The sequence below is a fragment of the Gymnodraco acuticeps genome, unplaced genomic scaffold, assembly GCF_902827175.1.
Source record: "Gymnodraco acuticeps unplaced genomic scaffold, fGymAcu1.1, whole genome shotgun sequence".
NCBI lineage: Eukaryota > Metazoa > Chordata > Actinopteri > Perciformes > Bathydraconidae > Gymnodraco > Gymnodraco acuticeps.
Window position 1 is genome coordinate 102,162 of NW_022990029.1, and position 14,138 is coordinate 116,299.

The 14,138-nt window shown below is 43.4% G+C and overlaps 1 protein-coding gene across 15 annotated transcripts in view; it reads right to left on the reverse strand.

The window, feature by feature from the left end:
- The window catches only part of birc6 (baculoviral IAP repeat containing 6), a 118,537-nt gene that overhangs the window by 89,567 nt on the left and 14,832 nt on the right, over window positions 1-14,138 (reverse strand). For 2 of the 15 annotated variants that reach the window (XM_034215014.1, XM_034215013.1), the window contains exons 14-38: window positions 13,842-13,973; window positions 13,465-13,596; window positions 13,152-13,318; window positions 12,851-12,984; window positions 12,491-12,652; window positions 12,258-12,389; window positions 11,709-11,806; window positions 11,490-11,637; window positions 11,138-11,271; window positions 10,631-10,777; window positions 10,165-10,352; window positions 8,826-9,134; window positions 8,302-8,401; window positions 7,987-8,201; window positions 7,665-7,873; window positions 7,004-7,356; window positions 6,051-6,270; window positions 5,149-5,285; window positions 4,900-5,037; window positions 4,419-4,546; window positions 4,120-4,251; window positions 2,979-3,194; window positions 2,710-2,893; window positions 1,686-1,889; window positions 1,178-1,311 (exon numbers count right to left, since the gene is read on the reverse strand). In XM_034215014.1, coding sequence (XP_034070905.1) covers window positions 1,178-1,311; window positions 1,686-1,889; window positions 2,710-2,893; window positions 2,979-3,194; window positions 4,120-4,251; window positions 4,419-4,546; window positions 4,900-5,037; window positions 5,149-5,285; window positions 6,051-6,270; window positions 7,004-7,356; window positions 7,665-7,873; window positions 7,987-8,201; window positions 8,302-8,401; window positions 8,826-9,134; window positions 10,165-10,352; window positions 10,631-10,777; window positions 11,138-11,271; window positions 11,490-11,637; window positions 11,709-11,806; window positions 12,258-12,389; window positions 12,491-12,652; window positions 12,851-12,984; window positions 13,152-13,318; window positions 13,465-13,596; window positions 13,842-13,973 — 4,253 coding nt within the window. Of the gene's footprint in view, window positions 1-1,177; window positions 1,312-1,685; window positions 1,890-2,709; window positions 2,894-2,978; window positions 3,195-4,119; window positions 4,252-4,418; window positions 4,547-4,899; window positions 5,038-5,148; window positions 5,286-6,050; window positions 6,271-7,003; window positions 7,357-7,664; window positions 7,874-7,986; window positions 8,202-8,283; window positions 8,405-8,825; window positions 9,135-10,146; window positions 10,353-10,630; window positions 10,778-11,119; window positions 11,272-11,489; window positions 11,638-11,708; window positions 11,807-12,257; window positions 12,390-12,490; window positions 12,653-12,850; window positions 12,985-13,151; window positions 13,319-13,464; window positions 13,597-13,841; window positions 13,974-14,138 lie in introns of all 15 variants that reach the window. The other 13 variants (XM_034215010.1, XM_034215000.1, XM_034215005.1 and 10 more) reach the window with 12 other exon arrangements.

Genomic DNA, 14,138 nt, shown 5'->3' on the forward strand with positions numbered 1-14,138 from the left:
ATAAAAAAAGTCAACTTCTACATTAACATTCAAATCACAAAATGCACATTTAGTTACTGAAAGTAAAATATGTTATGCTACACTTGGTTCAATTCATTCTAAATGTGCAGCTTGAAAACAAATAAATCACTTCCCTTTATCTTTTCAAGAACACCCTCACAACGTTTATATTCACTGATCCTTCAGTTTAACAAACTGGTCATTCAACTTGTTGAATTTGGACAGTAACATTAGGGGCCATCATCAATCATACTCAAATGTTTAATCTATGATTTTTGTCTGATAAATAGTCAAACGTAGAACTCACCACTGTCAAATGTTTCAATCTTTTAGTTAACCTGCAGGTCCGCTGCAACTCTGACTACTTTTAAATCCAGACTAAAGACTTTTCTTTTTGTCGCAGCTTTTAATTGAACTATTCATATCTTAGACTGCACTGTAACTTTTATCCATGTATTTTTTCTTTTAATGTTTATTTTATTAGCTTTTCTTTTTAATGATGCCTTTTTCTTAATGTCTTTCATTTGTTGTAAAGCACTTTGGATTGCCTTGTGTTGAAATGTGCTATATGAATAAACTTGCCTTGCCTTGACAAATGTATAAAACCATTTAGGCTGATAACAAATGTCCTGACACAAAAAATGGACTGAACACCTTTCATTCCGATTTGTTGCACCTTTGAACACTAATGTATTTCAATGAACATTTCATGATAACGAAACTGTTCTAATAATACACATTTACTTGTGAAAATCACATAATATCAAGCTAAATCTTCTAAAAAGTTAACCTAACTTAAGTTGAACTATTCACAATTAACTCTAAATCTAAATCTAGGGGCCTTTCTGGTCTAATTATGCATTTATCTTTTTCCCCTGATACATTCTGATCATTAACAACTTCATTCTTAACGTGTTGCAAAACTGTTTCCTGTACTCATGAGACAATATTACAATATTCTATGTTCACTCTTTCATATTAACCAAGGACTTAGTCTTAACATCTGCACATGAGTTTCTCCAACACTACATTAGCTAGGTGGAACTGTAAATGCTGTTTATTCCAGCCTTTACTAACTTAACATGTAAACGTAATAACATCAATACACAAGCCAATACCAAGTTATAGACAAGTAGACAGCGAGAGAAAAAAGAGAAGAAAATGAAGTCACACATACCTTAAACACCTTGGCCGCGAGTGGATCTTTTTCCAAATCAATATCTAAAGGATCAATATCAACATCCATCAGGTCTTGTAGCAAGTCAAAGTCTATGTCTTTATCTTTTTCCAAAGAGGACAGCGGTGGAGCACCTTTGGATAATAAAAACAGCCTTAATATTGCCAAGCAAGCACACTAGGAAAACAAACAGGCAAGAGAAACTTTCTTGAGCACGTTACTGGGCAATGTTAATGCCGATCGAGCCATCATCTCCTCTACTCCTCTGAAATAACACTGAAGTCATAATAACTGCAATGACAAATTGGCCTACATGTTCGACTCCCATTCCAAAAGACAGAACTACAATCATTAAAACACATTGAACGATACTGTAAAACAAACGGTGAAATGCAAATATAAAAAATATTTAACAAACAAATACTTTATATTGTGATGATACAAAGTGTTGGTATCAACATTTATGTGTGTGTGTGTGTGTTTAGTGTGGACGGGGCTACCCACTCACTTTGGAATATTGAGGATGCCCCCGTAGTACCTGCAATGATATCAGGCACCAGGGCCTCATCAATGCTCTCTACCAGGGGGATGGGGGCCGGCTGGGGGAGGCAGTCGTCCGAATCCGCCCCCGCTGAGGAGGAAGAGGCCCCGGCCTCTTCACCGCATGCACCATCATCCATGCCATCCAGAGAGCCCGGAGACAGCAACTCACCTGGGACAACAACGTGTACACTTAATGACACACAGCTCGGAGGAAAACGCACAAGATTAGGGATACTGTTTTTGGGTGAGAATCAAAGCACCATGCTGGGTTGTACCGTGCTTTAAGCTAAATGCTAACATTCTAAAAATGTCAATGTTGTCACAGAATGTTTACCGTGTTTCCCACCCGAGTTCAGTGTGTTAGCATGCTAACTAATCGGCTCTAAACAAGGAAAGTAAAGCTTACAGGAATGGATTTAGTTTTGCAGGTATTTGGTCAAAAACCAAAGGATGAAAAATGATGACTCGTTGATGCCTCTAGATGAAAAGCTTAGGGATCCAAAGTTATTCAAATGTATTCACAGCAGTCTAGGGAAAAAAATCTAAAAGTTGTTACCGAGGTATTTTGTGTGTAGGTTAAAAATGTGGTGCAAGTTTATTTAGTATTTGCTGAACTATTTCACTTAATCGTGGTGCTCTAATAATAGTCTAAGGATAGCCAAAAGTATGCTCAAGGGGACTCCACTATGTTTAATACTTTGATGGAAATGCATCGCATCATTGTTAAGATATTTCCTTTTTTTAAATTACAGAGCGACAGAACATATCCTTAGAACTAATAAAAATCAAAACATGTGTAAAATGACTAAACCAAATTAGAAATATTCACATTAAAACACCAATTCAACAAACAAAATGTAAAGGATCAGGTAAAGTGGCCTTACTCCCTAAATATCCCATTGTACAGGAGACAGGATGAAGGAGAAATGTTTTATCTTACACTCTTTCATTAATCAAGTCACACCAGACTTAAAGCAACCCAAACACACCTGCTAGGATGTCCTGTAGCATGCATGTGAGGGAATACTGCGCCCAGGCGCCCCCCCAGGAGATGTCCCCCCGGTTGAAGTCTGTTCCCACAAGCAGGAGCAGCAGGCGCTCCAGCTGCTGCTCAGACACCACCTCACACAGGTGGATCGTGGGTCTTGTGGCATTGGCTATTCTAGCAAGGACCTGAGGGGGTAAGAAAAGTACTTATTTATGTGTATATACAGATTATGGAATTTAACAAGTCCATGCATGAGGATCCGGTAGATACCTTGCAGACAAACAGCAGCAAGTCGGCGTGGCAGGTGAAGTCCATGGAGAGGAGGAAGAGGGCCAGCTTCTGCACCACAGAGATGCAGCGCTCATGGGACAGGGTGAAGGGCAGGGGCTCTACTTCTGGGGCTTCTTTGGCTGTGCTGGACTCCGTGTCCAACGTGGAGCGGGGCCACTCGGCCGTTCGCCGCAGACGGATCAGGTCTTTAAAGTGCTGGAAGAGAGACGCAATAAAATGAACCCAGATTCAACATAGTTTTGTAATAATGCAAAATAACTCATAAGGCTCATATCTTCACTGTTTATCACAATGTGTGTATATCATAACACTCTAGAAAGAGGGTCTAAAAGAAATCAATGACAGAATTGGTAGGACAGTAAACAACTGTATTGTGCATTTTAGGCATAGATAATCCCCCAAGTATTACTCCAACTCAATTAAAACCTTCCTCTTCTGTGCCATGAGCTTCATTTTATTAAAGTGGGTGATGGAGGAACCCCCCCACAGTGACATGTGGATAAGTCAACAAGTGACAAGGCATACAGGTTAGAATGTATGCCCCTTGAAGCTCTCTAGTTTCTTTAAGTATGGATTCCCTTTACAGCCTATTAAGGAGCTGATTGCTCACAGAAAATAACATCAGGGCTCTGTGGTCTCGCGTGGGAACAATAGATGTTTTATTATTTTGATTACGCTATTAATACTTTCATTGTGCACTACGTCTGTACATTGTTGATGTTGTCATCTATTTCACCTGTCAAATATGTCATGTTCTGTAATACTGCCGATGTTAAGATAAAAATATATTTAAAAGGAAGCAAGGCAAACATCCAATTATTAGACATGTATATACTGTGTTAGAGCTACATAGTGATGCTCCCTCTCTAAATGTATTTATCTTAGCATAATAAGTGGAAGACTTCATCTGTAGCTCTGTAGTTAATACCGCTGACAGGTCTGTGCATTATCTTCATCTCACAAAACAACAATCTTTAATATTATAATTTATACGAATGTCTTCATACTATTAAAACATGCAGACAACTTATTACACACCGTGGATCCTCTTTAGAGGTACCCTCTGACCCCACACAGTGCTGGTGCTGCTTACTGGACATGCAGAAGCTGAGCTGCTCACCTTGGATGTGGCCTGTTTGAGCTTGGCCTGTTCCACCAGCAGTTTGTAGGAGGAGCCTTTGTTGCTCTGGATCTTCTCCTTCTCAATCTGCTCCACCAAAGCCTTCTGTTTTGCTTTCAATAGATTTAACTGCTGCAATAAAAAGGGTATGATAAATAGGAGCATTGTAAACCTATTTGAGTCAAACAAGAGATGAGAAAAACATTGTCCTTGAGTTTGTAGGACTCGTAAGCACATATTCATTTATCACACTGACTTTTTAAAGCACATATTTGATGGTGAAGATGAGACACATTTACCTGCTTGTGGTGGACGAGCTGTTTGCGGATCTTGCGCGAGTAAAGTCGGTCCAGGCTGCTGTTGCCTTTAGCTGCCCTGCCGGAGTTCTGAGACTGAAGGCTGTTGTTGATGAAGCTCCACTGAATACCTGGAGGACAGAGCAACAGCACTCATCAGGTCACGGGGGTTGGGACAGATTTCAATCAAACGTTTTTAAGAGGGCAGAAAAGAGATGAAGTGTATTCTATGAAAGTCTAACAAGCTTTCTTTCCTGTTAGTAAAAAGATCATTCAGAGATCCATGTTGAATGTTCCACTTTAACAGATCATAATGTGTGTGGTTCATTTGTGAGGTGTCCATATTTCATAGATATTTGTCAAAAATGCCTATTACATTTTTTATTTAGATTCTTGACTTTAAATAGTGAAGTCCTTTAGTGAAATAAAATATATAATCATAGGTTAGAGAAAAAAGTGAGGGAATATTGTGTAGTTTCTATACCTGTAAAAGATCTCTCCCGTTCTTTCCCTCCAAGGTGCTTCTTACCCCCTGCAGCCTCATCTTCTATACTGGCTACATAGTCCAGCAGTCTGGAGACCAACATCACTACCCAGCTGATCATGGGGATATCCAAAACACCTGAAACACACACTCTTTGTCACACTTTCTAATATAGAATCTGCTGAAATGTGCCATTTTTGCTCCATCAAACAGAAATGTGTAACGGTGCCACAGTGAGGCTGGCTGTACCCTCGGTCCTGCGCTGGGCGGAGGCCTGTGGCTGCTGCAGGGGAGACAGCAGGCTGTCCAGCAGGTTCAGGAGCCCCTCCAACACTCCACTGTTACTCAGGGATCTCTGGCCAATGCAGGACAGCAGCATGAACACCCTGGGGTCAAACAAGACAAGGAAAATACTGCATTGGTGAACTTGAAACAGGGTCATTTGAGACATGTTTTTAGGAGAACAAGTTCTATTGGTTGATTTATTTTTAGTTAATGAATGTATTTCTGTAAATGCTAGAGTTAGCCAAGAGGCTATTTTCCATCTGTAATCCTTGGACAGATGTTGCATGTCACCCTAAACATTTTTTTAAATTTAAAATAACAAGTAAATACAATCAGTAAAAACATAGAGGCATACAATACTGGAAATGCTAATACGAAAGTAATACAAAAAAGAAACGTACATAATACGTAGCAAGAAGATAAGGCAGAGGCACAGATGTACAGTGCAAGACATTGTTTCAATGTTGACAGAGCTGTTTCCTCACTAACAAAGCCTTTCATTGAGATTTAAATAAACTGAAAGTGTTTTTATTCTGATTGTTGATGGGATTCAAAGAGATGCCAGCAGCTCGAGCTATAGAGCTGCAGGTACAGCATGAAAAACTCTATTAATTGTTTCAATATACATTTAGAGAGAGATAGAAAGAGAGAGATGATCAGGTTGGTCCTGAAGTTAGTTAGTGCGCTTTAAGGTTTAAGCTTTTTTCTCATTTGAGTAACAAATACATTAAAAAAAACAATTGTCCGACAAGCTTTTTTGACTTTTACACTGAGAATGATAATCCTCAATGTGATAAAGTTAAAAAGCACTGGGGGAAGAATCAGTTCAGGATTTGTGGTTGATGGAAGCAATCTGATGTCCCCACCTGTCCTGAGGGAAGATGAGCAGCTGCTCAGAGTTGTAGAGCTCCTGCAGGACGTTGGAGAGGAACTGGCCCCACCAGCGCTCTCCTCCACACAGCTGAACCAGCAGCAGGCCGGCGTGGAGACGGATCTTAGGCGTCCCACTGATGCAGAGGTGTTTGAAGAGCTCCTCACAGGCCTGGGCATGGAAGGTACTCTGCAGCACTGAGGGCACAGAGTGGCCTGGAATATACAGAGGCACGAATCAATCAGGTGTGAATATAAGTATGATGCTGTCCACACATGTATCCATACATAAATGTCCATATTCTACTGGTAAAAGTCTGAGAGGAAAACATTCAAGCATTTGTGCCCCTGTCTGGGATGTGTGTGTCATTGGTCTACTGTATATTAGGGCTGTCCCGAATACCATTTTTCGGGCTCCGGATATTCGGCCCGCGCGGTTCGCTGAAGCAGACGGCATTCATTTTGTTATTCTACAGTATTGTTGTTTTATAGTTATTTGTTAATGTAACCCAATTTGTGTTCTTTGAAATTGAAAAGGATATCGCATTGTGTTTGTTACTTTCGTTGCAGTTGAATAGTCCTATTTATGGACATGCTTTTATTTTGAAGGAGAGGTAGCGCTGTTGACAGGAAGTTGTTGTTGCTATGGAAACAACGCAACGGAGATTAACGGAGAAAAGTAATATCTACATATAAAGACGGAGAAAGTAAACGATAACGTTTATGGTTAAGTGTTAGCACCCCCGAAGAGGCACAAGCTCTGACGTTGATATTGGAGATTTCAATAAATTCAATTTGAAAAATAAAACGGGGAAAAAACAAACAAAACGAATAACGAAATTGAAACCCGAATAGTACTCCAACGAACGAATATTCGGGTACAGCCCTACTGTATATACAAGTAAATATAAAGAAACAAATAAGATTTGTTTTGATCACGCTTGTTCACCGTTGTTGGAGTGCAGCAGGCTGAGCAGTGTGTCCAGCAGGTAGCGGATGATGGTCCTCAGCTGCTCTGTGGAGGAGTTGTGGACCAGCTCCTGGACCTCCGGGGCCCCGGCTGTGGGGAGCGACCTGCGGCTGGCCCCCAGGGAGACGCGCAGCCGCTGCACTGCGTGGTGAGCCAGGTTGAGCTGCAGCTGCAGCTGGATGCAGTCCTGGTAGGCGGAGAACACACGCTGGTCCTCCTCCACCACCTTGTCTGGCTTCCGTAAGAAGTACTGAGCATTGTTAGCACTGTTGAGAGGCGGCAGGTCGATGTTCTGCAGAAGCGTCTCCAGCCGATGGCAAGCTAGGTTGTATCTGGAAACAGGAGTTAATTGAATGTGAATTAATTCACCTCAAAAAATGGTCCCCAACCTCTGCAAACATCTTCCTGTGTGACTGATATTTGCTCAAAATTGCAGTCCAGCTGTTTTAAAAAAAAAAATCTTATTCTAGGTTATATGAGTGAGCTGTTTTTTTAGCTTCAGTATTAACCAATGGGCTTGGAGTCAAAGCTCATGGACAGTAGTAGGAGTCAGAAAGTAATGAGGATTATAACATTGTTGGTTTGCTCCTTAGGTGTGATTTGATAATAGAAAAGTAAAATACTTTACTCCAATGCTTACCTGCACTGGATGTCCTCCTGCAGCGCCACCATCATGGCCAGATGCTGATCAACATCTGGCTGACAGGCGGCCTCGCTCTCTCCCCGCAGAGGATCGTGCATCAACTTCAGCTCACTCTCCCAGGGCAGGATGTACGTGTGTCCATAGTAAAAGCCCAGCGGGATCTTTGCCCGAGCATTGGTGCTGCCGTAGCGCCCGATCACAGTGATCTGGAGTTTAGAAAGCAAAGAAGGAGAAGGCATACTTATGGTAAACAAAAAAAAGCAAGAAAAACTAACATTAAAGTCAGCCATCATGTGTCAATGCAAAGCAAAATACACACCTTCATGAACCTGCAGACAGGTGGGGGCAGCAGGTCGTGCAGAATGAGGGAGTGGGTGCTGATGTCGGTGGCCACCACCAGCCTGCGCCCGTCCACCTCCTCTCCCAGAGTCCAGATGTCGATGGACAGAGAGGCCAGGTCGGCGCAGGTCGGGATCAGAGCGTCAGTCAGCAGCACCGGACGACCAAAGTCCAGCGTCACAAAGCGACGAGCTCCTAGGAGAAAGGACACCGGAAGTTAACTTTGGAATAATTGTACTGAGGTTTTAAAAGTTGTATACGTTTGATTCCAACACACCACTTATCCACGACATACCAGAGTGCATCCTCTCTATGATGATGGACTGGTGTGGAGGAGGCTGCAGGAAGTGAGATGCCTGGGAGATGGCCAGAGCCAGACCACTTCCCATGGGGCTCTGCTGCAAAAACAAAACCGTATTTAACAAAAGAAAAAGAAGATAAATCTCTCTGCTAGATTATGGGTTTGACAAAAGTGTCTGTTTTAATTCAGGCATTTACACATGTTGAACTATGAATCTTTTGATATGTTTAGTCTCCTAAAACCTATGAGAGTATATTTGGACGCCTGGATGAATAAAGGGAATTATTAATTATTATACAGTGTACTGTAAGTCTCCCTCAGACATTGTTGTTTAAAGGGTTATTTAATAATTGATTTGGCTTCCTTGTGTGTCTAGTGAAAAGGAGAATGAAACTGAGAAGGCATTTGTGTACTGGGTAGTTTTTAGTTGCAGCTAAAAAATAACTGAGGCTTATGAGGCAGCCCTGTATGACAGGCAGCTATCGCTAACTAAGCAGCATGAAGCTGCATGAACTAACCGGCTTGGCTTTCTGTGTGTTCTTGTGCGCGGCCAGGTTGATGGGCCCGGGGTCCATCATGGAACCGGGGAACAGATGAGCCAGTTCAGCGCTGAAGGCCGCTGACACCGCCTCGTTGGGCGGCGTGAGAGGAGGGGTCATGAAGAGGGGAGTTGTTTTTGGTGTGGGCGGGATGACATCAGAGGGGTGGATGAAGAAGCCCGGGGCAGAGGAGGGGTTGGAAGGCACAGAGTTGTGGATGGTCCCCACGCCGGAGGCAGAGGCGGCTGCAGAAGTGGTCTGATGCAGCTTGGCCTCCAGCTTGGCCTTCTGTTCGCAGCACAGACACAGAAGGGTTACTGATGGCACATTTCCACTGCAGCGCATACCACGGTTTAAGCGTGGCGTGCCAAACTCGGCCCGTTTTTTGTTGCGTTTCCACTAGGGGTAGTTCCGGCTAACGGGTACTGTTTCACAGTTTTCTGGCTCTATCCAGGTTCTTTCCGGGCCAACAACCAGGCTGAGTATGCTAAACTAGAGAGATAATCGCTGGCATGGGAGCGACAACTACAACAAGATGAACATATTTGACCGTGATTTAATTGTAATACAAGTTTCAAAATGATGCCGAAGTAACAACATACTGATACCGGTTAGTAAAAACCATGAATTAATGCTTTGACAAGTCTGCAGACAGACGGCAGGCGAACAACCCTTTTAAAATGCGTGTTTTCTAAATGGAGATCGGCTAAGCTAACGTTATATATGCTCCGACCGTCCACACTCACAACAACGGCCTACAGACATAAATAAACCAGCGACTGTATTCGCCATGACACAGGCAGTCTGTGGTTTGTACTTGTTTAACTTTTGTCAAGTTTCTGAACAGATATGAAGAGCTGTGAGCTCTGAGGGCTAAGAGCTAACGGCTGATGTTGGTTTTGTGTTCGCATTGAAGATGACGTCACGGCTCTGCCTACACTGCGTTACTATAGTAACTACCCCAGTTCCTAAACTGTAATGGAAACGCAGCATAAAGTGAGCCGGGCCTACCAAGGCCTAACCATACCGTACTACGCCGTGCGAGGCCCTGCAGTGGAAATGCGCCATAACTAACTAGTAGCTGGTATCGTAACAGCAGAATTACTAAAAAAGAAATTAAAACAATTCAAGAAAATCTAAATGCCTGAAAATGACATTAAATGTGTTGTCATTAGGTGCCTGCAGTTAGAAAATATACTGTTAAAAGTAACATAGTACTGCTATGTCTAAATATTGGTTCCAGTTTTACTGTGCCACCTATGCTATGCTGCTAAGTGAAATGATGTGCGTTTGTGCGTACATGCGCGTGCGTGTGTACCTGCTGCTGCAGCTTGAGCAGCTGCTGCTGTTTCTCCTGCAGCACCTGCAGCTGCTGCTCCGCTGACACCATGGCGTGGGACAGTGACTGTAGCGCCACCTGTGCTGCAGAGCTCAGCGCTGTAGAAGCTTCTCCAACCGTTCCTGACGACAGGCCTCCCACCGCAGGCGTCACGCCAAACGTACTCACTGGGGGTAAAGAGTAAGAGATCAGGAGATGGCCACTTAAGTGTTCCAACAGCTTCTCAAGTGGACAATTATTTAAAAAATAATACAACATTTAAAACCACAAGTAATTGAGTATACACAAGAGTGTGTTAAAGGGAGCTGTTCTAAGAGTTTATTCTAATTCCAGCATATTCCTAGCCCTTAAAAATAACAGTTCTTATTAGGCATTGAAGAAACCTTTTCAACTGTGTGAGCTCTGTGATCAGGGGCCAAAGACATCTATTGAAAGTTATGTTTACCGGTGAACAGGCTGGCGTCGTCTCGCTCCACCCGTGTGCCGTCACTAGTAGAGATACAACTAAAGTGCAAAGGCTCCACCTCCAGGAGTCCTGTTAGTGCTGTGAAGCTGCCTTCTGCTGCTGAACAGCTGCTCACCTTTCCATTCCCTGCACAACACCAAACCAAACATTCAGGAACACACCGAGCTTCAGGAGAAAACTACAATTCAACTCTATCCAGTTTTCCTCAATTTTGGAATCAAGACCCTAAGAATTTAAAGGACAAATGTTGTGAGATACAGAAAGAGTCAGTATACCATTGAAATGACTTAAAGCTTCAATTAAAGGGTGTATACATCCTTATCAGAATAACAAAGACTGGAGCCATCTTTACACATGATCCCCTTCTATTAAACAAAATGTATTGGAGAAGTTCAATCTATTTAAAAGTAATCTTATTTCATATACATTGTTTACCATCTGATGCAACTTCATCGTTAGTCAGAATACCGTGTGAAAAGCTGATACCTGACAGGATGTCAGAGAGGTCGATCTCATCTGACTGGACTCCGATGCTGCTGTTGAAGGCGTTCCTACAGGAGGAGCCGCTGACCTCCAGGTCAAACAGCACCGGGTCGAAGGGAGAGCTGTACAGGCCGTACCTGCAGGAGGAGGACAGGAGGGGGAGAGTGACGCTTGCGATGGGTAGATACATCGAGGAATTAAGAACAAAGCGGATGAGACAGTGGGCTTCACTTCAGCAGTAGTTGGAAATACTTGTATCTTCTTATTATTAAATAAATAAGTTAAGTAATAGAATGGTATTTGTGCCTCACAAGCCTGCAGAGGCTGTAAGAAACTCTTGGAGTAGTTGCAGTACCTGGTCTGCAGCAGAGCCTCCAGGGGGGTGAGGCGGTCCTGCAGCTGTCGAGAGATGGTGGTGAGCAGAGAGGCGCAGGCGGTGCTGCAGCCTGCCAGGTCCTCCTCCTTCACGTAGTTCAGCAGCACGAAGTACCAGAACACGGATCCTGAGACAGGACAGAGGGGTCAGGCACTGAATGCTGGGGATGATGATCGGAGTTGTTGTTCACTTACTTACCACCAGTAGCTGATGCAGGCAGATAAGGCATATTGTCTAGCATTGCCTTCAGAAGACTGACTCCAAAACCCTGCTGACTTTGGTCACCTTTCCCATTGCTACAGCAGGGAAAATAAAACAGCATGTTTATTATTATGTCCGTAGAAACCCAAAAACATAAATAAAGTACAAATACTCCATCGTATCGGCATTTTCCACTATAGGAACCAAATAAACGTTGAAGCAGAAGGGATAGCCATAATAATGTGTTGTGCTTTTCTTTCCAGTGCCAGATCATTTGATGAAAAGTTCCTGAACCTATATTACGTCACTGCTCACTTCATAAATCCAGGTCCAGGTGCTCTCGGGGTGAATTCAACATTTATTTCACAACACAGCAAACAAAACAAATATTGCCCAGGGATACGTGTAGGCTTTCCTGTTATGCAATTTATCTGTAGACAATGTGTTTTGAGTGAGTGAGTAAGTGTTATATTGAATGTATCTGCCCCCTCCGCTCAGTTTCACTGGGCAGTTCAGATAGCCACTGAAATCATCCATGCTTCTTACCTTATACAAAGTGCAAGAAAGCGGGCACATTTGTGCGCTATGCTCCGGCCAGCTTCGAAGAAACACATCCGTACAATATCCGTTAGCCGCGTCCGGGATTTTGCCAGCAGGCCCTCTTTTCCTTCTCTTAAACTGAAGCCAAAGAATATATTATTATTGTCTGCAAAATGTCAAAGTGGAGGTAACGTGTGAACGAGATGTCATAGATGAATGCAGTGTTATTTTAGTCCTACCTGCAAGGTCCGTTAGAGAACACCCCAGCCAGCCAGCACAGGATGTCGAGGATGAGGCTCTGAGCGTGCTCATTGGCTGGGCTGACTTCTGTGCGTCGACACAGCGCGTCCAGCAGCTTCTCGTGGAAGTCTGGGAACTGCAGCATAGCACAGCGTTGGACCCTGAGGAGCAGAGAAGGACAAACATATGTTTACTTCTGCGACAGGAACAGCAGAAACAGGTATACCAAGAAGTCACTGTCATCTGATGGAATGTGTGTTAGTACGCTTACTGTTCAATTTACTTCTGCAATGTTAGATATTTATTACAACAACATTTTGACAGTGCCAACAGAACATAATGTTTCACAGTGATCTGACCTTTCTTTGGGCATTGACGTCTTTTTAAACTTTCTGATTGTGACTGAGACTTCCTGCAGCAGGTCACAGCCTCGCATGTTTTCCACTTTCTTCGAGGGCGCTGAGCTCTCGCTTTTCACTGCAGACACCTTCTCCTACAATCACACACACAAATACATTAATGTGAGGGTGTTAACTTTTTCGGAAAGGTAAGGATATGAGAAACTACTACATTAATAAAAACATTATTTACATTTATATTTGCATGGGAGTATTCCAAATATGAACCTATCCTGAGAAAACTGGAAGCAGTGATGTGTACCTTGGAGGCCTGAGCCCGCTGCAGCAGGGTGGACAGCGAGTGCGCTTTGGTGCCCTGGGGCTTGGCACAGGGCATCCTCACCACGGGTCGGGGGCTCTCCTCCATGCCCCGGTCACTCACCGCTTTAATGTGAACCAGGAAGGAGCGGTACTTGCCTCCCGCCATGCCTTCAGGGGAGGGAGAACAATACAGCTTAGAAAACACGGACGCACTCACAACAGAATAGCATCTTCCTGAGCAGAAAACCCCTGAGGGTCAGGCTGTGATCAGGTCATGATGCCCTCACAGAACGTGTACTTGTGAGTGTAGTTACCTTTGACCAGCTTGGGGCTGGTGAGACTGAGCATGCCTGCATGGCCAGAGAGGTCCAGCCCACTGGCCAGCCACACTGGACCACACAGGATGTCCTCCTTGTGGTCCTCCAGGAATGGACACAGCATGGAACCTGCAGCAAACACATGAACAGCTATATTTAGGGCTGGTAATACACACATTAAGACTTTCACAATGTCAAACAACAACCTTCAGCCCTAAAAAGACATTTCATGCCTTTCCAGTTTACCAACCACTCAAAGCGCTTAAACACTAAATGCCAACCTTTATACTCATGTTTGTTACCGTCTTTTTAGAAAATTAGAGACGGCAACATTTCTGAATCTGAAATAAAGCAAAAATGGTGTTATTCTTTACCTGATGTCTCCTCAATGTCCATGAACTGGATGTCCTCTGTGAAGTCATGCAGCAGAGGCTGTCCGTTCCTCTCGCCGTTAGCGTGGAGGACGCTGGAGAGGGGGAAGGAGATCTGTCTGTCCACCGCCGTCTCTGTTACAGACATCAGAGGCAAGAATCAGACACAAAGAGAGGATCCATATTCAATAGGCCACAATTCCTTTTAGCAGATATTGTAATGAAAAACAACACAAAAAACTTGAAGCACCTGGATCAAAACAGTTGCAAAGAACAATCTACCAACATGCAGGTATGCAT